We start from the raw sequence: 23,025 nt of genomic DNA, 5'->3' as shown, positions 1-23,025 counted from the left end.
ACATTTGCCCCAGGTCACACAAATGATCAGAAGCATAATAGGTTTCCGATCCCTTGGTCTATTGGACTCCAGCCCTTATTATCTTTCTACACTGCAGGGAGGGGACATGAAGATAGAGCAAAGGACAGTGAAAGACTCATGAAGGAAATGTAATCAGATAATAAGAAGAGAGCTTTTGAGCTTTTTTTTTTTTAAGGAAGAAGGGAAATAGAGACAGTTGGAATGGAGGATACAATCACTTAAAGAGGAATCAACAAATGGGAAATGAGTATGACAAAAAGATTTCCATACTGGGGGAAGAGCATCTATGTAAGAGAATAAGGAGCGAAGACTGGTAAAGTAGGAGACAGGCGAGGATTCCACAAAGGCCTTGAAACACAGAAGTTTGATTTAAAAGGGCAAATTCAATGAAAAAGCTGATTAAAATAAGTGATTACAATGTTTCAGTGTATGACTGTACGGTGGATTTTTGGGTAGAAACTATAGAGAGACATTGACTAAAGAATCTAAATTGACTTTAGTCCTTCCAGCTCTAAAACCGTACACCATCCAATAGCCTAGCTCTTTCTAAAAGGAAACAAGCTTCTGCTCTGGGCTTGGGATACAAAATGTATATGCTCTTCTTTTTTTCCTACAGGATATGCTTTCCGTGATCAATCGGAAAGGACCACTCCTGGAAGGCATCTTCAGAAAATCAGCCTGTATAAAATCCTGCAGAATACTAAAAGAGAAACTAAATTCTGGGGACAGAGTTAACTGTTACAGCAAATCTGTTCATGTGGTAGCATGTGTTTTAAAGGTGGGGAAAGTTCTAGCTTTACCACACATGGGTAACTGAAGCTGTGATGGTGTCTTTCATTATGATTGCCCAGGAACCAACATAGGCATAACTGATTAAGAACTTGTCAAACTGGAAAACACTTCATGAAATCAAATTTAAGGAAGCTACTGTAGGAGTTAAAAGCCCCATACATTAGAAATACTTTCTGTTTTCACCACAAACAGCCTACCTGAGGACTCCATGCAAAATACTAATACTAATATGATACTATTAATACTAAGAAATTGCAAAATATACACTCACACATACATAATATTTACCAAAGCAAACATCCTGCTTTGGATGACATCCTCACCACGATCCTAATGAAGGCAGTTTCCAAAAGAAAAATCATACGAAAAATTTGAGAATAGGTAGGGAATTTCACAATAGTAAGCAAATGTTTACTTTATGAGGAATCCAAAAAGGCTCAGTGAGGTGACCAAATCATTCTTAACCATCATTGTCGCATTGTCTCCTGTTTCTTGATGCCTTTTACTTTATAAGTCATGGAGGAATGATTTTGCCATTTGTGTCTCCTTTCACCACATCCTAGGCATCCTTTAGTTAATATTTGTGATGTCTAGCCCACCATCCAAGGTTATAACGACATGTTAGCCAGCTCTTGCTACATGCCAGTTTTGATAAACCTAACTTTTGGAGTAGGTGCAACAGACAAAAGTAGATTGGAATTCTGAAAATTCAATAGATCAACTCAAGAACTATATTAATTTGGAAATTATACAGCTACATCACAGATATCCCATTCTATTGCTAAAATGGGAATGGAGAAAGAAGTGAGAACTAGAATAGAGAATTTAATCCATCTACCTTGGCACTTGCTATCAGCTCTCAACAAAACTAAGTTAAGGCAGTAATGATGACACTCTTACAATCAAGGTCATATGTGGTCCTTCCTTGTCACATTTGGTCTTTTCTTGTCCCTCATTTCTGTTCAACTATATGAAAGATACCAATAGTCCCTGACCACTACTACACTGAGGTCCAGTAAAACACACCACTATATATATATATAGGCATCAAGAGACAGGGGAAAGAATGATGATACATTAGGTACTCGAATAGCATGATAAGTGTTGCCCTCCTGAAGGTGCACACATGGAATTGATGTTTCTAGCAAGGTTTAATAGGGTCTTTTCTATTCCCGTGTTATAGGCACAGACTAGGAAGATGGTGACCACGTGTGCATAGAGTTCTTAGACATTCCTGAAGCTTTCCCTACTTAAAGTTGACTAATCTTTGTGGAGAATCAGACTCTGCAACCTTGGCCTGAATAGTATCATGCCAAACTATCTGGAGAATTGGCCTACACTAGAAATGAATACATCCTCAGGACCATCACGAGTTTGCCATTAGACTCTCTACTTTTGTATAGTTCAGGAAAGGAAGAATGATACAATTATGAGAGTAGCTTATGTAGTAGTTTGCAGAAAAGCACACAAAAGAGTAAGTGCTATATGATACAAGGGAGCTTTGTCCTCATTTACACTGAAGCCTAGGCTCTGCTTTGATGCTTTCATGTTTGTTGGAGAAAATCCACACACCTGCTTTTGCACGTACAAGTCAATGGAGAATCAGAGCAGAGTTCCATGTGGGTCACAGTTTGGGTATCTATGACGGAAGTAAGACTGAACTGAAGTTTGCAACTAAGTGTTTTCTCTGTAATATTTCCAATATATATTTTGTATATGTGAGTGTGTCTGTGTGTATTTTTCTTTTATCCACATAAGGATTTTCTTGAAAATATTGAAGGCAGTTTACTTTCATCGGACCTCTATGAAAAATGGCTTCGTGTTCTTGACGAAGTGACAGAGAAGAAAAAAATAAATGCAGCCCAGAGGTAATGATGCAATAATTACTCTACTCTGGTCATGGCTCAGAAATACAGCCAATATACTATTAGGAATATATTGGTTTACTTCTTGCCACTTTGACCACTAAAATAACATTCAATGCCACATAGTTTCAATTCTTGTCACCCATGGAGGGCAGTTTCAGAATACAGACATGCCTTATGGCTATTATTGTACTTCTCCTGACCTTATTAACATTGACTCATTAGTCATTGTATAACTTCTGAATATATGAAACTGGTAGACAAAAGTCAGTGGCCAAAGAGATGCCAGTGCATCAACAGCCAGTGGCATAACCTAAAGTTTGTCAAACATTTAAACGGAGTGGGTTAGCTCAGAAATTGAATTCGGTAAAACATTTTTGTATACGTTCATGCCTGGAACTCTGCTACAGCAGGCTGTATACTAGATCTAGAAAGATGTTCTCTGCTCTCCATCTCTATACTTCCAGCTGCTAAGTGCAGTGACTTGCCTTATTCAAAAGTGCATCTTTCTGACTTCAGGCTTCTAGCCCAGCTGCCAAAAGTGAACGTTGTTCTCTTGCGATACCTTTTCGGAGTGCTCTACAACATTGAGCAACAATCCTCATCCAATCAGATGACAGCTTATGAATTATCAGTGTGTATAGCCCCAAGCCTTCTTTATCCACCTAATTCCTGCAGGTTGGAATTGGAAGAGAACTTCAAAAAAAAGGTAGGGAGAGCTCTCATATGTGTCCCCTCGGGTTTATAATCCAGGCTTTGAATCTGAAATGTGTAGTAGTAAATTGGATGGATCAGTTCTGAAAAGTGCACATCTTCCTAGGCTTTCTTGGAATGGCAGGTTTGTTATCCTTCTCTGGTGGAATATGGGAAGGGGTCTTAAAGTGGGAAACGCAGAGCAGTTGAGTCACTTATTTCCCATCCAGGAGATTCAATACTAGACTGACTAAACAAAAGAGAGAGGAGTGATGTAATATGGTAGAAAAGACCTGGGCTCCGGAGTTTGACAAGCCAAGGTTCAAATCTCAGCCTGATCCTTGAGGGAGAGCTTGTAACCTTGCGCAAAGACATGGTTTCCTCATGACACAATGGTAACAACCCCCAGTTCCTGTGGTCGTTACTGGCACATCCTAGGTGGCTTGGGCACTAAGAGCACCCATGGCTCCAAACACATAGCTTTGCTCTGCAAGTTGTGGCTCTTTTAGAAAAACACTTGACTACTCTTTTGCCTCCGCTACATCAGACAGAAACTAGTGAGATATTCCAAAACATCCTGATGAAGCCACACATACCTAATAAGATGACAGCTTCCCCAAGCTCATGCCAAGAGCCAGCATTATTCAAAGTAAGACATGAGAAGGGACTGCGGCTAGACAAACATGTTTTCTCCCCAGCCCTGTGAGTTTTTACTCAAAAACAAAACAAAAGAAAACTTCAAAAAAAATCCACAGGAATATCCACTTTCCAAAAAATATTTGTCCATATTTAAGAAATGGATATCATAGGATTTTGTCACTGCTTTATACATCTAAATCAGATATTTTCCTAAGTTACAACCCAATATTTTCTGGAAGCAAAATTTTAGAAAATAAGTAAACTTTTAGAAAGTGGGTTACTTTGAAAACTATCCTAGTTTTAAAGATGTAACCTTTGGTATCACAATGTTAGGTATTAAATTAGGCCACAAAGTAGGAGTTTAGCCCTCTGTCTAGTAGTATTTTAAAATCTGTACTCAAAGTACAATGGAAAGCATCACTCTATGTTATTTATTAGAGAACTTGGGTTTCTATATATTTTTATCAACTCTGAATTTTTCATAGAAGTCTTTCACAGTTTTGGTTAGATCCAAGGTTTATAAACAAAATGTGACCTATAACTCTTCCATATGAAAAAGAGCACCCCACTGTGTTCTTTTTGCATTACAGGCTTCTCTCATACAGTTTTTGATCGAAAATTGCCTGAAGATATTTGGCGAAGACATCACTTCTCTCTTGGGAGAGAATTCAAAGAGTTGTCATAACAATGGGAAGGCTGCAGGTACTGTGGATAATTTAATAGGCTTTAGGGAGACACAGGCAGCAAGGTTGCCAGGGGTCATGGCAGATACTTAGCCCTGTTCTGGAGCCCAGAGCATGCCCAGGGCAATGATTCCCAGCTGCTCCTACTTCTGAAGGCTGGCTAGCAGGTCAAGGGAGGTTTCACACTGTTGGAGACCCACGAAAGCATAGAAACTTCAAGACGTTTTGGCAGTATTAGGAGATAGCATGGTATGATACAGTGTTTGGGGATATTTTTAAACACAATTTTAAATGGATCCCGCATCTATATTATATTTTGTATGTGGGTAAGCATATAATGCATAATTATTTATTTCTACTTATAATATATAAATCTGCTCTGGTTGAAACCATAGCACGGGGCTTTAATTCCTGCTCCATTCTCTTTTTGATCAATGGCTCTTGAGGCACCACAGGATTCCAGTGCTCTTTAAAATGAGTTGAAAATAACCAGCATCATTGAGAGAAAAGGACTTGACTTGATGTCAAACAACCTCTCCAGAGTACAAACTCCAGTGCCCCCATTTATCATCTACATGACCTTTGACCAATTACTCTAGCTCGGTATCACTTTATTCATGCCTAAAATGTGGATAAAAATAATGCCTAAATCTTAGAAGTGTTGTCAAGATTCAATAACATAAAGGATGTAAAAACGTTTCTAAAACACAATTAATAGAACTAGGAGAAGTTCCTCTGAGCCTAGTGCAAGTATTATTGGAGCCTAGCAAATCATAGCTCCCTGGCAACACCCCATTTTTTGTAAATTGGAGTTTAGATTCAGAACCTGGAGACACATATCATCAATCCCTCCATACTTTTGACATGTCTTTGTTTTACGACATATACCTCATTGTGTTGAGGGAAGCTTTTGGATAATCCGTGTCATCAGGAATTAAGATGAGTCTAGTACCATGTCTGAGAATATGCTGGTGCAAGACAAGTGTTTGTTTTTCATGTCGTCCGTGACAGAAAATCAAACTGTTGAATCCAAGCCAGTGAGAGTGATAGTGATTTCCAGAAGAGCACAACTGTAGAATGCTACCAAGTCCCCATGTGGTCCATCCACCTACATGTCTACAGTTTAGTAAGGCACTGAAGACTGGAATCTCCATAATGACCCTTGACACTTCTTTTTCTGTTTTTCCAATGAATGAGGAATGAACCCCTTCCAAGACCCAGCTATTTCCATTTAAAGTTTTTTCCTTGGTCCCATATATTCATATTGAGGAATCTTCCACAAATTATCTCCCCTTTTCACTGCCTACCATATCCTATGACCTACTTTTTGAATTGTATTGTACTGTGTTGTGTTGTATACTTTTATATGGATAATAAAAATCATTCCATAGCTCAGTACGTTAGACAACCATTTCTTTGGTTACGATTCACATAACACTTCAGTGGAGACTCATCTGAGCAGTTCTGGTCTCAGACTGGATTTGAAACCAGAGGATTACTAATCTCAGCCTGATTTGCATACAAATCCTTCTGGCTTTTAAAATCATATCTGACAGCTGAACCCACTGATCACTCCAGTAGAAAACAAACGTCTACAGGTTCAGTGTCTCCTGTTGCATTGCAAAGACAGTAACTGATGGCAGGAAATTCTGACCTTCAATCTGATCAAGTCCCAAGGTTTAACCATCAGTCTGAACGATAGGAGCAAGAACTCATCAATGCCATGAGGACCCTCTTAGCCACATTAGAACATGGAGAGTTTTACACAATAAATGACTCAGTTTCCCTCTTCTAGCCCCTACAATGAACATGCTGTATAATGGCAATGGTGAAAATATGGCTAAGTGAATTAAAACACACTAATCTCCCTTCTTCCTTAGATTCAGACCAGAAGACGATGAAAAGCACTGCTTTCAGAGACTCGGCCGCTTGCCAGCGCATTGGCCCGTCCCAGAACAACCAGTGCACAGCTGTGCTGTCTGAAAAACCAGGACAGCTCTTTGGAGTTTCCCTTACGGATATCTTTGATAAGGACATCTTGCCCTTACCCATACTGGTAGGTCTCAGTTTGGTCTTTTTTTTTTTTTTTTTTTACCTTCCTGAGGAGAAGGACCTCGGAGGAGCCAAGTGTTCTCATGCAAACCAACCCTCAAATGGATAAATCATTAGACAGTCCTTCGCTTTGGCTGAGAAGCTTTGCTAGTGTCATTTGATTTACCTACTGCAGAGTCATTTGGCCAATACAGCAGAACAACGTTTTGTCCCTTCCACTTGTTTCCACTGAGACCCATGTAGGCCTGTTCAGATCAGTCAAAATGGACTCTGTGTGCATGAATCATCTTCACATTCTGCTGTTGTCTTCCTGAACTCACAGTAGTCTCAGGTCTCCTTCAACGGAGTCTACTTAATCTAACAACTGAAAACATCTTACCTAAGCATAAAGACTCATCCTGAGGCATATAAGAATCTGCTAATTCTAAAAGAGGATGTTAAATGACAGCCACAGAGTTTGCCCTTGTTATCTCAAATCGGTGTACTGAATTGTCAGTGTGGAAATTTCCTGAGTACCCAGGACCTCTGCAACCCTGCACGAGATTTGGGAATGTTATCCAAGGTGTGAAGAAATTGACCACGTTAGTTCCATGCTTGCTACTACCCCAGTCCTTGCATCACATCAATTTTAGGGGGTAGCTAGAACTATCATCCTCCACACTTTACAAATGAATTTGAAAGCTTTCAGTACAGTTCACATTTGCCCCAGGTCACACAAATGATCAGAAGCATAATAGGTTTCCAATCCCTTGGTCTATCAGACTCTAGCCCTTATTATCTTTCTACACTGCAGGGAGAGGACATGAAGATAGAGCAAAGGACAGTGAAAGACTCATGAAGGAAATGTAATCAGTTAATAAGAAGAGAGCATTTGAGCTTTTTTTTTTTTTAAGGAAGAAGGGAAATAGAGATAGTTGCAATGGAGGATACAATCACTTAAAGAAGAATCAACAAATGGGAAATGAGTATGGCAAAAAGATTTCCATACTTGGGGAAGTGCATCTATGTAAGGGAATAAGGAATCAAGACTGATTCCACAAGGAATCAGGCGAGGATTCCACAAGGCCTTGAAACACGGGAGTTCGATTTAAAAGGGTAAATTCAATGAGAAAAAAATCTGATTAAAATAAGTGATTACAATGTTTCAGCGTATGACTGTCAGGTGGATTTTGGGTAGAAACTATAGGGAGACATTGATTAAAGAATCTAAATTGACTTTAGTCCTTCCAGCTCTAACACCATATACCATCACATCGCCTAGCTCTTTCAAAAAGGTAGCAAGCTTTTACTCTGGGCTTGGGATATGAAATGCCATATACTCTTCTTTTTTTCTCTCAGGATATGCTGTCCTTTATCAATGAGAAAGGACCACTCACGGAAGGCATATTCAGAAAACCAGGTAGTATAAAGGCATGCAGAATCCTAAGGAAGAAACTAAATTCTGGAGACAGAGTGAGGCATTACAGCAAATCTGTTCATGTGGTAGCATTTGTTTTAAAGGTGGGGAAAGTTCTAACTTTATCCGCACATGAGTAAGTCAAGCTGTGATTGGTGTCTTTCATTATGATTGCCCAAGGAGCGACATGGGCAGAACTGATTGAGAACTTCTCAATTCGGAAAACACTTCATGAATTCAAAATTTAAGGAATCTACTGTAGGAGTTAAAAGCCCAATACATTAGAAATACTTTCTGTTTTCACCACACACCACGCCCCTGAAGACTCCATGCAAAATACTAATACTAATATGATTACTAGTAATAATAAGAAATTTCAAAATATACACTGATACATACATAATGTTTACCAAAGCAAACATCCTGCTTTTGATGACTTCTTCACCACACTCCTAATGAAGGCAGTTTCCAAAAGAAAAATCATATTAAACATTTGAAGATAGGTATGGAAGTTCACAATAGTAAGCAAATGTTTATTTTATGAGGAATCTAAAAAAGGCTCAGTGAGGCAACCAATCATTCTTAACTATCATTGTCGCATTGTCTCCTGTTTCTTAGTGCCTTTTACTTTATAAGTCATGGAGGAAGGATTTCGCCATTTGTGTCTCCTTTCACCACATCCTAGGCATCCTTTAGTTAATGTTTGAGATGTCTATCCCACCATCCAAGGTTATAACGACATGGTAACCAGCTCTAGATACATGCCTGTTTTGATAAATCTAACTTTTGGAGTAGGTGCAAGAGACAAAAGTACTTTTGTATTCTGAAAATTCAGTAGAAGGACTCAAGAACTAGATTAATTTGGAAATTATACAGCTACATCACAGATATCCCATTCTATTGCTAAAATGGGAATGGAGAAAGAAGTGAGAACTAGAACAAAGAATTTAATCCATCTAGCTTGGCACTTGCTAACAGCTCTGAACAAAACTATGTGAAGGCAGTAATGATGACACTCTTAGAATCAAGGTCATATGTGGTCCTTCCTTGCCACATTTGGTCTTTCCTTGTCCCCCATTACTGTTTAACTACACAAAAGATACCAATAGTCTCTGACCACTACTACACTGGGCTAGAGTAAAACACACAGCAAATATATATATAGGCTTCAAGACACAAGGAAAAGAATGATCATCCATTAGGTACTTGAATACCATGGTAAGTGTTGCCCTCTTGAAGGTGCACACATGGAATTGATGTTTCTAGCAAGACTTAGTAGGGTCTTTTCTATTCCCGTGTTATAGGCACAGGCTAGGAAGATGGTGACCACGTGTGCATAGAGTTCTTAGACATTTCTGAAGCTTTCCCTACCTAAAGTTGACTAATCTTTGTGGAGGAACAGAATCTGCAACCTTGGCCTGAATAGTATCATGTCAAACTATCTGGAGAATTGACCTACACTAGAAATGGATACATCCTACACTAGAAATGAATACATCATGAGTTTGCCATTAGATTCTCTACTTTTGTATAGTTCAGGAAAGGAAGAATGATGCAATTATGAGAGTAGCTTTTGTAGTAGTTTGCAGAAAAGCACACAAAAGAGCAAGTGCCCTATGATAGAAGGGAGCTTTGTCTTCCTTTCCACTGAAGGCTATGCTCTGCTTTGATGCTTTCATTTTTGTCAGAGAAAAGCCACACACCTGCTTTTGCACGTGCAAGTCAATGGAGAGTCAGAGGGGAGCCCCATGTGGGTCACAGTTTGGGTATCTATGAAGGAAGTAGGAATCAACTGAAGTTTTCACCTAAGTGTTTTCTCTGTGATATTTCCAATATATATTTTGTATTAAATATACATATGTGTGTGTGTGTTTCTGTGTATATTTGTGTGTGTGTGTGTGTTTTTTTTATCCACATAAGGATTTTCTTGAAAATATCGAAGGAAGTTTACTTTCATCGGACCTCTACGAAAAATGGCTTTGTGTTCTTGACGAAGTCACTGAGAAGGAAAAAATAAATGCAGCCCGGAGGTAATGATGCAATAATTACTCTACTCTGGTCATGGCTCAGAAATACAGCCAATATACTATTAGGAAAATATTGGCTTCCTTCTTGCCACTTTGACCACTAAAATAACATTCAATGCCAAATGGTTTCTTTTTTTAATAATATATTTAATTGTTATTTATTTGTGTTCAATTTGCCAACATACAGAATAACACCCAGTGCTCATCCCATCAAGTGCCCCCCTCAGTGCCCGTCACCCATTCACCCCTACCCCCCACCCTCCTCCCCTTCCATCACCCCTAGTTCATTTCCCAGAGTTAAGAGTCTTTATGTTCTATCTCCCTTTCTGATATTTCCCACACATTTCTTCTACCTTCCCTTATATTCCCTTTCACTATTATTTATATTCCCCAAATCAATGAGAACATACAATGCCAAATGGTTTCAATTCTTCTCACCCATGGAGGCCAGTTTCAGAATACAGGCATGCCTTATGGCTATTATTGTACTTCTCCTGACCTTATTAAGTAGACTCCTTAGCCATTGTACAACTTCTCTTATATATGAAACTGGTAGACAAAAGTCAGTGGCCTAAGAGAGATGCCAGAGCATCAACAGCCTGTGGTATAACCTTCAGTTTGTCAAACATTTAACCAGAGAGAGTTAGCTCAGAAATTGAATTCGGTAAAACATATTTCTATACGTTAATGCCTGGAACTCTGCTACAGCAGGTTGTATACTGGATCTAGAGAGATGTTCTCTGCTCTCCGTCTCTATACTTCAAGCTGCTAAGTGCAATGACTTGCCTTATTCAAAAGTGCATCTTTCTGATTTAGGCTTCTAACACAGCTGCCAAAAGCGAATGTTGTCCTCTTGCGATACCTTTTCGGCGTGCTCTACAACATTGAGCAACAATCCCCATCCAATCAGATGACAGCTTATGATTTATCAATGTGTATAGCTCCAAGTCTGCTTTGTCCACCCGTTTCCTGCAGCTTGGAATTGGAAGACAACTTGATTAAGAAGGTAGAGAGATCTCTCATATGTGTCCCCTGTGGTTTAGAATCCATGCTTTGAGTCTGAAATATGTAGTAGTAAATTCGAAGGAACAGTTCTGAAAAGTACACATCTTCATTGCCTTCCTTGGAATGGCAGACTTCTTTATCCTACTCTGGTGGAATATGGGAAGGGGTGTTGTTAAATTGCGAAATGCAGAGCAGTTGAGTTGCTTCTTTCCCATCCAAGAGATTCAATACTAGACTGACTAAACAAAAGAGAGAGAAGAGTGGCATAATATGATAGAAAAGACCTGGGCTCCGGAGTTTGACAAGCCAAGGTTCAACTCTCAGCCTGATCCTTGAGGAGAGAGATTGGAACTTTGGGCAAAGCCATGGCTTCCTCATGACACCATGGTAACAAACCCCAGCTCCTGTGGTTCTTACTGGCACATCCTAGGTGACTTGGGCACTATGAGTGCCCATGGCTCCAAACACATTGGCCTTGCTCTGCAAGTTGTGGCTCTTTTAGAAAAATACTTGGCTACAGTTTTGCCTCTGCTACATCCGACAGAAACTAGTGAGATATTACAAAACATCCTAATGAAGCCACCCATACCTAATAAGATGACAGCTTTTCCCCAAGCTCATGCTGAGAGCTAGCATTCGGCAAAGCAAGACATGAGTAGGGACTGTGGTTAGACAGACAGACATGTTTTCTCTCCAGACCTGTGATTTTTACTCAAAAACCAAGCAAAAGAAAACATCAAAAAAGAAAAATCCACAGGAATATCCACTTTCCAAAAAACATTCTTCCCTATTTTAGAAATGGATTTCATAGGATTTCATGTATGTTTTACACATTTTAATGAGATATTATCCTAAGTTACAACCCAATATTTTCTAGAAGCAAAATTTTACACAATAAGTAAAGTTTAAGAAGGTAGGTTACTTTGAAAGCTGTCCTAGTTTTAACGATGAAACCATTGGTATCACAATGTTAGGTATTAAACTAGGCCACAAAGTAGGAGTTTAGTCCACTGACTACTAGTATTTTAAAATCTGTACCCAAAGTACAATGGAAAGTATCACTCTAAGTTATCTTATTAGAGAACTTGGGTTTCTATATATTTTTATCAACTCTGAATTTTTCATAGAAGTCTTTCACAGTTTTGGTTAGATCCAAGGTTTATAAACAAAATGTGACCTATAACTCTTCCATATGAAAAAGAGCACCCCACTGTGTTCTTTTTGCATTACAGGCTTCTCTCATACAGTTTTTGATTGAAAATTGTCTGAAGATATTTGGCAAAGACATCACTTCTCTCTTGGGAGAGAATTCAAAGAATTGTCATTACAATGAGAAGGCTGCAGGTACTGTGGATAATTTAATAGGCTTTAGGGAGACACAGGCAGCAAGGTTGCCAGGGGTCATGGCAGATACTTAGCCCTGTTCTGGAGCCCAGAGCATGCCCAGGGTAATGATTCCCAGCTGCTCCTTCTTCTGAAGGCTGGCTAGCAGGTCAAGGGAGGTTTCACACTGTTGGAGACCCAGGAAAGCTTAGAAACTTCAAGACGTTTTGGCAGGATTAGGAGATAGCATGGTATGATACAGTGTTTGGGGATTTTTTTAAACACAATTATAAATGGATCCCACATCTATATTGTATTATATATGTAGATAAGCATATAATGCATAATTATTTATTTCTACTCTGGTTGAAACCAGAGCACGGGACTTTTATTCCTCCTCCATCCTCTTTTTGATCAGTGGCTCTTGAGGCACCATAGGATTCCAGTGCTCTTTAAAATGAGTTGAAAAGAACCAGCATCATTGAGAGAAAAGGACTTGACTTGATGTCAAACAACCTCTCCAGAATACAAACTCCAGTGCCCCCATTTATTAGCTATAGGACCTTTGGCCAATTACTCTAGCTCCGTATCACTTTATTCATGCCTAAAATGTGGATAAAAATAATGCCTAAATCTTAGAAGTGTTGTCAAGATTCAATAACATAAAGGATGTAAAAACATTTCTAAAATGCAAATAATAAAACTAGGAGAATTTCCCCTGAGACTAGTGTGAGTATTATTGGAGCCTAGCTAATCACAGCTCACTGGCAACACCCCATTTTGTAAATAAAGTTTAGATTCAGAACCTGGAGACACATATCATCAATCCCTCCATAATTTTGATGTCTTCGTTTTACAACATATACTTCATTGTGTTGAGGAAATCTTTAGGGTAATCCATGTCATCAGGAATTAAGATGAGTCTAGTGCCATGTCAGAGAATATGCTGGTGCAAGACAAGTGTTTGTTTTTCATGTCGTCAGTGAGAGAAAAAAAAACTGTTGAATCCAAGCCACTGAGAGTGATAGTGATTTCCAAAAGAGCACAACTGCAGAATGCTACCAAGTCCCCATGTGGTCCATCCACCTACATGTCTACAGTTTAGTAAGGCACTGAAGACTGGAATCTCCATAATGACACTTGACACCTCCTCTTTATTTTTCCAATGAATGAGAAATGAACCCCTTCCATGACCCAGCTATTTGCATTCAAAAGATTTTCCATGGTCCCATATATTCATATTGAGGATATCTTCCCACATATTATCTCCTCTATCTTCAATGCCGACCATATCCTATGACCTACTTTTTGAATTGTATTGTACTGTGTTGTGTTGTATAATTTTATATGGATAATAAAAATCATTCCATAGCTCAGTAGGTTAGACAACCATTTCTTTGTTTATGATTCACATAACCCTTCAGTGGAAGCTCATTTGATCAGTTCTGGTTTCAGCTGAGGTCACCTGTGCACTTACAGTTAGCCTGCAGCTCCTGTCGAGCTAACCTAGGTTTCTGTGTATTGGCGCTGGCTCTCAATTGGTCCCCATGTCTTCCATAAGGTAGCTTCTCCTCCTTTCATATGGTGGAGGAAGAGTACCCAGAGGCAAGAGGGACTTTTCAAGAGTTAATGTGGGAGAGGACTGTGCAAAGCACCACGCCAAAGGTGGTGGTTTTCAAGATGAGGAGGCATTATTTCTTGAGACCACACATCATAAAACTCACAGCAGCACCACTACCACACATATCCTTTCCTTCACTGGCTTTTCATCCTCAGTTCTGTACACCAGCATTTCCTAAGGGGTATTCCAAGTAGGGTAGGAAGAATCTTTGAAATACTAATTTTTTTTTTGCCTGAGATATTCCTTCCCTCAACCTTCTTCCTACCTTAAGCTGCCTTTAGAGACAATTAAATCACCTCCTCCGGGCATAGAAGCAAGAGGAGAATATGAGGAAAAGGGATCGCCATGTTGCTTATGAGTTTTACAGTGTTGGCTTTCTAGGAAACAGAAATGATTCATGGCATAGAGTAGAAGATTTGGGTGGCAATCTCACGGGAAAAAAGCCCAAAACCTTTGGTAGGTACATAGGATATCTGCACCATTTCCTGCATGGAAACCAAATGGAAGCAGAAAATCCTCACAGAATAGTGAGCTGACATGTCTAAGAACTATGGGGCCCTCTATGTCCATGCAGAGTTTCTAATACCTCAACATGGAACATGTATCTCCATCAGTCCCAGAATAGTATGGAAGGAATAAAAAGCCACTGGGTGTGAAAGACATGCCTCAGCAATAGGAGTACAGGCCAATTTCCCAGGACCAGAGAGCAGTTTGGACACCTCAGCACCTATTTATATACATCAATGACACACAGCAATTAGATAAGTGGCACTTCACCATTTTACAACTTGTCCTGCACCAGACGACTCTGGAACATAGACACACTCATGGAGGCAATTAAGAAAACCTAAATCACTACCAGTCTCAGAACAGAGAATCAAACTAGGCATCAAGTGAGCTATTTAGAACTACAGAACTGTACATTTCTGAATCATGCCAGCGTGTAGATGGAGATTGCTATCAGTGCATATAGAATATAGGATCCATGCATTGTTTTCCCTTTCCCAGGAAGGGTTCCCTTGTGAAATAGGTCTAGGAAATTCTTACTTTCCTTTTGGAAGTCAAATGCCCCAGTTTTCTTCCACATATATTTCACATTATTCGACCCTTTTGAAGCGACCCCATTCATTAATGATCCTGGGAACATTTATTGCCTTGTGCCGAATAGTATCTTATATATTTAGTTTAACTTGGTGTAGACAGCATCATTTACGTTAAAGTTGAGCAAACCAAAGCTTTAAAATGCTGAGCTTGCTAAATGGCAGAACCAGGATGCTTCTGGTGCAGTGCTGGCCCCACATGGGTGGAGGTGCTGATGCACGTACTACATCCCAGAAAAGCCAAGTTGCCCGGTGTTTAAGGTTATTTGTTGAAATGTTCCTCATCTTTTTATCCTTCGACAGCTTGGCTCATCTGTTGACTCTTAAAGCAATCGGTTATTTAAGCAATGTTAAGGTATCTTCAAAGGGAAACATTCACTGCTGAGCAGTAGAAATTTGAACTCAGCTTTTCACTGCTGATCTCCTTTTCTTTGGAAAGTTCTTCCTTCAATAGGGAATGTTGAGTAGTTGAAAATCATCTCTGGAAACTGGTGGTCTATAAATGCATTCCTAACCTCTTATTGTTTTGCATTTTCTATGTTTTCTTTCAAGCCTTGTACTTGTGTGTAGGTGTATACATACATGTATGTTTGAGTGTGTGTGTGTGAGGAAGTGTGTTTCCACACTTCATTGTGGCTTAGGCTCTTTTCAGTAAATGTTAAACCTATTTAACCAAAAACATCATCTATGGGTGGGTTGGTGGGGTATGACAAGAGAACACAGCCACCACATAGCCAGCATGTGATGACTACTTCCCAAGGACCCTGACTGCAGAAAGTCGTCCTTGAAGATGGCCCAGAGCAGAGGAACCAGAGAAGTAGGTGTCAGGCAGATTGTGTCCTGAGAGGCAATTCCTTTGGTTGGTAGAAACTTGAGCACTCAGAAAGCCAAGGAGAGAATCTGAGGCTGAGGGGAGCCTGGCTGTGAAAGCACAGGATTACCAAACTCAGCTTGATTTGCATACCAAAAACTTATAGCTTTTAAAATCAGAAAAAAATAAAAAATAAAAAAATAAAATCAGGTCTGATACCTGAACCCACTGATCACACCAGTAGAAAGCAAACATCTACAGTTTCAGTGCCTCCAGATCAGTGTAATGGCAGTAACTGATGGCCAAGGAAATAATCACCTTGAGTCTGATCAAGTCCCAGGTTTACCCATCAGTCTGAATGTTATTGGCAAGAACTCACCAATGCCATGAGGATGCTGTTAGCCAATAACAGAACGTGGAGAGCTCTGCACAAGAAATGACTCAGTTTCCCTCTTCTAGCCTATACAATGAACATGCTGTATAATGGCAATGGTGAAAATATGTCTAAGTGAATTAAAAAAACACTAATCTCCCTTCTTCCTTAGATTCAGACCAGAACACCAAGGAAAGCAGTGCTTTCACGAACTCGGCATTTTGCCACTGTGCTGGCACTTGCCAGAACAACCAGTGCAGAGCTGCACTGTCTGAAAAACCAGGACAGCTCTTTGGAGTTTCCCTCACGGATATCTTTCATAAGGACAACTTCCCCTTCCCAATACTGGTAGGTCTCAGTATGGTCTTTTATTGCCTTCCTGAGGAGAGGGACCTCGGAGAGGCCAAGTGTCCTCATGCAAACCTACCCACAAATGGAGAAATCATTAGACAGCACCTGGCTTTGGCTGAGAACCTTTGCTAGTGTCATTTGATTTACCTCCTACAGAGTCATGAGGCCAATACACAGAACGACGTTTTGTCCATTCCACTTCTTTCCACAGAGACCCATGTAGGCCTGTTCAGATCAGTCAAAATGGACTCTGTGTGCATGAATCATCTTCACATTCTGCTCTTGTCTTCCTGAACTCACAGTAGTCTCAGGTCTCCTTCAATGGAGTCTACTTAATCTAACAACTGAAAACATCTTACCTAAGCATAAAGACTCACCCTGAGGCATATATGAATCTGCTAATTCTAAAAGAGCATGTTAAATGACAGCCACAGAGTTTGGCCTGTGTTATCTGAAATCGGTATACTGAATTGTCGGTATGGAAACTGCGGAGTATCCAGGACCTCTGCAACCCTGCACTAGATTTGGGAATGTTATCCTAGGTGTGAAGAAATTAACCACGTTAGTTCCATGCTTGCTACTACCCCAGTCCTTGCATCACAGCAATTTTAGGGGGTAGCTATAACTGTCATCCTCCACACATTATAAATGGATTAGAAAGTTTTCAGTACAGTTCACATGTGCCCCAGGTCACACAATAGATCAGAAGCAGAGTAGGTTTCTGAACCCTTGGTCCATCTGACTCCAGCCCTTATTATCTTTCTACACTGCAGGGAGAGGGCATGAAGATAGAGCAAAGGACGGTTGAAAGACTCATGAAGGGAATGTAATCAGAGAATAAGAGAGCATTTGAGCTATTCTTTTAAAGAGGAAGGGAAATAGAGATAGTAGGATTGGAGGATACAATCACTTAAAGATTAATCAACTAATGGGAAATGAGTATAGAAAAGATTTCCATATATGGGGAAGTGCGTCTATGGAAGGGAATAATGAAAAAAGACTGATAAAGTAGGAGACCGGTGAGGATTCCACAAGACCTTGAATCACGGAAGCTTGATTTAAAAGTAAATTCAATGAAAAAATCTGATTTAAATAAGTGATTAAAAAGTTTCAGTGTATGACTGCAACGTGGATTTTGGGTAGAAACTATAGAGACACATTGACTAAAGAATCTAAATTGACTTTACTTCTGCAGCTCTAAAACTGTATACCATCCGATAGCCTAGCTCTTTCAAAAAGGAAGCAAGCTTTTGCTCTGGGCTTGAGATATGAAATGCCATATACTCTTCTTTTTTTCCTACATTATATGCTTTCCTTTATCAATCAAAAAGGACCACTCATGGAAGGCATCTTCAGACAATCAGCCAGTATAAAATCATGCAGAATACTAAAAGAGAAACTAAATTCTAGGCACAGAGTGAACTTGAACAGTGAATCTGATCTTCTGGTAGCATGTGTTTTAAAGGTGGGGAAAGTTCTAGCTTTATCCACATATGAGTTACTCAAGCTGTGATGGTGTCTTTCATTATGATTGCCCAAGAACCAACATAGGCATAACTGATTAAGAACTGGTCAGATGGAAAACACTTCATGAAATAAAAATTTAAGGAAGATACTGTAGAAGGAAAAAGCCCCTTTCATTAGAGATACTTTCTGTTTTCACCACACACCTCCCACCGGGTGACTCCATGCAAAATACTAGTACTAATGTGACTACTATAATAATAAGAAATTTCAAAATATACATTGACACATAACGTTTACCAAAGAAAACATCCTGTTCCTGATGATTACCTCACCACACTCCTAATGAAGGCAGTTTCCAAAAGAAAAATCACATGAAAAATTTGAGAATAGATCTAGAAGTTCACAATAGTAAGCAAAAGTTTACTTTATGAGGAATACAAAAAGCCTCAGTGAGGCGACCAAATCATTCTTAGCCATCATTGTCTCCTGTTTCTTAGTGCCTTTTACTTTATAAGTCATGGAGGAAGGATTTCGCCATTTGTGTCTCCTTTCACCAGATCTTAGGTATCCTTTTGTTAATATTTGTGATGTCTAGCCCACCATCCAAGGTTATAATGACACGGTAACCAGCTCTAGCTACATGCCTCTTTTGATAAATCTAACTTTTGGAGTAGGTGCAGGAGACAAAAGTACTTTGGTATTCTGAAAATTCAGTAGAATGCCTCAAGAACTAGATTAATTTGGAAATTATACAGCTACATCACAGATATCCCATTCTATTGCTAAAATGGTAATGGAAAAAGAAGTGAGAACTAGAACAAAGAATTTAATCCATCTAGCTTGGCACTTGCTAACAGCTCTGAACAAAACTACGTGAAGGCAGTAATGATGGCACTCTTAGAACCAAGGTCATATGTGGTCCTTCCTTGTCACAAGTGGTCTTTCCTTGTCCCCCATTACTGTCCAACTATATGATAAATAGCAAAAGTCCCTGACCACTACTACACCGGGCTACAGTAAAACACACCAGTAAATATATATATATATATATATATATATATATATATATATATATAGGCATCAAGACACAGGAGAAAGAATGATGATACATTAGGTACTCGAATAGCATGATAAGTGTTGCCCTCTTGAAGGTGCACACCTGCAATTGATGTTTCTAGCAAGGTTTAGTAGGGTCTTTTCTATTTCCGTGTTATAGGCACAGCCTAGGAGGATGGTGACCACGTGTGCATAGAGTTCTTAGACATTTCTGAAGCTTTCCCTACTTAAAGTTGACTAATCTTTGTGGAGGAACAGACTCTGCAACCTTGGCCTGAATAGTATGATGTCAAACTATCTGGAGAATTGGTCTACACTAGAAATGAATACATCCACAGGAACATCATGAGTTTGCCATTAGACCATCTACTTTTGTATAGTTAAGGAAAGGAAGAATGAAGCAATTATGAGAGTAGCTTTTGTAGTAGTTTGCAAAAAAGCACACAAGAGAGTAAGTGCCATATGATAGAAGGGAGCTTTGTCTTCCTTTCCACTGAAGCGTAGGCTCTGCTTTGATGCTTTCGTTTTTGTTGGAGAAAATCCACAACCTGCTTTTGCACGTGCAAGTCAATGGAGAGTATGAGGTGAACTCCGTGTGGGTCACAGTTCGGGTATCTAGGAAGAAATTAGGGACTGAACTGAAGTTTTGAACTAAGTGTTTTCTCTGTGATATTTCCAATATATATTTTGTATCATATATACCTATATATTTGTGTGTGTGTGTGTGTGTGTCTGCGTCTGTGTGAGTGTGTCTGTTTGCATGTATTGATTTATTTTTCTATCCACATAAGGATTTTCTTGAAAATATCGAAGGAAGTTTACTTTCATCGGAACTCTACGAAAAATGGCTTGGTGTTCTTGACGAAATGACCGAGGAGGAGAAAATAAATGCAGCCCAGAGGTAATGATGCAATAAGTACTCTACTCTGGTCATGGCTCAGAAATACAGCCAATATACTATTAGGAAAATATTGGCTTCCTTCTTGCCTCTTTGACCACTAAAACAATATTCAATGCCAAATAGTTTCAATTCTTCACACCCATGGAGGCCAGTTTCAGAATACAGGCATGCCTTATGGCTATTATTGCTCTTCTCCAGACCTTATTAACGTGGTGGACTCCTTAGCCATTATACAACTTCTGTATATATGAAACTGGTAAACAAAAGTCAGTGGCCTAAAAGAGATGCCAGAGCATCAACAGTCTGTGGTATAACCTTCAGTTTGTCAATGATTTAAACAGAGTGGGTTATCTCAGAAATTGAATTCGGTAAAACATTTTTGTATACGTTCATGCCTGGAACTCTGCTACAGCAGGCTGTGTACTAGATCTAGAAAGATGTTCTGTGCTCTCCATCTCTATACTTCCAGCTGCTAAGTGCAATGACTTGCCTTATTCAAAAGTACATCTTTCTGACTTTAGGCTTCTAGCTCAGCTGCCAAATGTGAATGTTGTTGTCTTGCGATACCTTTTCGGAGTGCTACGCAACATTGAGCAAGAATCCTCACCCAACCAGATATCAGCTTATGATTTATCAGTGTGTATAGCCCCAAGCATTCTTTGTCCACCTAATTGTGGCAGCTTGGAATTGGAAGAGAACTTCATAAAAAAGGTAGGGAGAGCTCTCATATGTGTCCCCTGAGGTTTAGAATCCATGCTTTGAACCTGAAATGTGTAGTAGTCAATTGGATGGATCAGTTCTGAAAAGTGCACATCTTCATAGGCTTCCTTGGAATTGCAGAGTTTGTTATCCTTCTCTGGTGGAATCTGGGAAGGGGTGTTGTTAAAGTGGGAAACGCAGGGCAGTTGAGTTGCTTCTTTCCCATCCAGGAGATTCAATACTAGACTGACTAAACAAAAGAGAGAGAAGAATGATGTAATATGGTAGAAAAGACCTGGGCTCCAGAGTTTGACAAGCCAAGGTCAGATCTCAGCCTTATCCTTGAGGCGGGAGCTTGTAACCTTGGGCAAAGCCATGGTTTCTTCATGACACAATGATAACAACCCCCGGCTTCCGTGGTCCTTACTGGCACATCCTAGGTGCCTCGGGCACTATGAGCACCCATGGCTCCAAACACATTGGCTTTGCTCTGCAAGTCTTGGCTCATTTAGAAAAATACTTGGCTACTGTTTTGCCTCCGCTACATCAGACAGAAACTAGAGAGATATTCCAGAACATCCCAATGAAGCCACACATGCCTAATAAGATGACAGCTTTTCCCCAAGCTCATGCCAAGAGCCAGCTTTAGGCAAAGCGAGACATGAGAAGGGACTTCGGTTAGAGAGACAGACATGTTTTCTCCCCAGCCCTGTGAGGTTTTACTCAAAAACAAAACAAAAGAAAACATAGAAAAAAAGTCCACAGGACTATGCACTTTCCAAAAAATATTCTGCCCTATTTAAGAAATTGATTTCATAGGAATTTGTCTCTGCCCTATACGTTTTAATCATATATTATACTAAGTTACATCCCAATATTTTCTGGAAGCAAATATTTACAAAATAAGTAAACTTTCAGAAGGTAGATTACTTTGAAAGCTATCCTAGTTTTAAGGTGTAACCATTGGTATCACAATATTAGCTATTAAATTATGCCACAAATTAGGACTTTAGCCCACTGACTAGTAGTATTTTAAAATCTGTACTCAAAGTACAATGGAAAGTATCACTCTATGTTATTTTATTAGAGAAATTGGGTTTCTATATATTTTTATCAACTCTGAATTTTTCATAGAAGTCTTTCACAGTTTTGGTTAGATCCAAGGTTTATAAACAAAATGTGACTTATAACTCTTCCATATGAAAAAGAGCACCCCATTGTGTTCTTTTTGCATTACAGGCTTCTCTTATACAATTTTTGTATGAAAATTGTCTGAAGATATTGGGTGAAGACATCACTTCTCTCATGGGAGATAATTCAAAGAGTTGTCATTACAATGAGAAGGCTGCAGGTACTGTGGATAATTTAATAAGCTTTAGGGAGACACAGACAGCAAGGTTGCCAGGGGTCATGGCAGATACTTAACCCTGTTCTGGAGCCCAGAGCATCCCCAGGGCAATGATTCCCAGCTGCTCCTTCTTCTGAAGGCTGGCTAGCAGGTCAAGGGAGGTTTCACACACTGGAGACCCACGAAAGCATAGAAACTCCAAGACGTTTTTGGCAGTATTAGGAGATAGCATGGTATGATACAGTGTTTGGGGATTTTTTAAAACACAATTTTAAATGGATCCCACATCTATATTGTATTATATATGTAGGTAAGCATATAATGCATAATTATTTATTTCTAGTAATAATATATAAATGTGCTCTGGTTGAAACCATAGCATGGGACTTTTATTCCTGCTCCATCCTCTTTATGATCAGTGGCTCTTGAGGCACCACAGGATTCCAGTGCTCTTTAAAAGAAGTTGAAAAGAACCGGCATCATTGAGAGAAAAGGACTTGACTTGATGTCAAACAACCTCCCCACGGTACAAATTCCAGTGCCCCCATTTATCAGCTATAGGACCTTTGGCCAATTACTCTAGCTCCGTATCACTTTATTCATGCCTAAAATGTGGATAAAAATAATGTCTAAATCTTAGAAATGTTGTCAAGATTCAATAAGATAAAGGGTGTAAAACACATTTCTAAAACGTAATTAATAGAACTAGGAGAAGTTCCCCTGAGACTAGTGCGAGTATTATTGGAGCCTAGCAAATCACAGCTCACTGGTAACACCCCATTTTTTGTAAAATGAAGTATAG

At 39.4% G+C, this 23,025-nt stretch overlaps 2 protein-coding genes across 2 annotated transcripts in view; both read left to right on the top strand.

Moving 5' to 3' along the window:
* The window catches only part of LOC140597339 (rho GTPase-activating protein 20-like), a 43,570-nt gene extending 33,703 nt beyond the window's left edge, over positions 1 to 9,867 (top strand). Inside the window, exons 12-17 of the mRNA XM_072745557.1 lie at positions 638 to 799; positions 2,572 to 2,681; positions 3,198 to 3,387; positions 4,601 to 4,712; positions 6,574 to 6,749; positions 8,084 to 9,867. Coding sequence (XP_072601658.1) covers positions 638 to 799; positions 2,572 to 2,681; positions 3,198 to 3,387; positions 4,601 to 4,712; positions 6,574 to 6,749; positions 8,084 to 8,281 — 948 coding nt within the window. The 3' untranslated portion in view covers positions 8,282 to 9,867. The remainder of the gene's footprint in view (positions 1 to 637; positions 800 to 2,571; positions 2,682 to 3,197; positions 3,388 to 4,600; positions 4,713 to 6,573; positions 6,750 to 8,083) is intronic.
* A 191-nt stretch (positions 9,868 to 10,058) lies between these two features.
* LOC140597337 (rho GTPase-activating protein 20-like) lies at positions 10,059 to 20,917 on the top strand. The gene is made up of 4 exons (XM_072745556.1): positions 10,059 to 10,171; positions 16,574 to 16,749; positions 20,067 to 20,176; positions 20,698 to 20,917. The coding sequence occupies exons 1-4, from the start codon at positions 10,159 to 10,161 to the stop codon at positions 20,915 to 20,917; spliced, it is 519 nt and encodes a 172-aa protein (XP_072601657.1). The 5' UTR covers positions 10,059 to 10,158.
* The last annotated feature ends 2,108 nt before the right edge of the window (positions 20,918 to 23,025 follow it).

Source organism: Vulpes vulpes, unplaced genomic scaffold (genome assembly GCF_048418805.1).
Source record: "Vulpes vulpes isolate BD-2025 unplaced genomic scaffold, VulVul3 u000000685, whole genome shotgun sequence".
In the NCBI taxonomy this organism is placed as follows: domain Eukaryota; kingdom Metazoa; phylum Chordata; class Mammalia; order Carnivora; family Canidae; genus Vulpes; species Vulpes vulpes.
This window is presented reverse-complemented; position numbering and strand designations above follow the sequence as displayed.

Coding starts and splice junctions, on each gene's coding strand:
- LOC140597337 (XM_072745556.1), top strand. Junction 16,750..20,066: donor ACTTCCCCTTCCCAATACTG/GTAGGTCTCAGT, acceptor TATCCACATAAG/GATTTTCTTGAAAATATCGA. Junction 20,177..20,697: donor AAAATAAATGCAGCCCAGAG/GTAATGATGCAA, acceptor TTCTGACTTTAG/GCTTCTAGCTCAGCTGCCAA.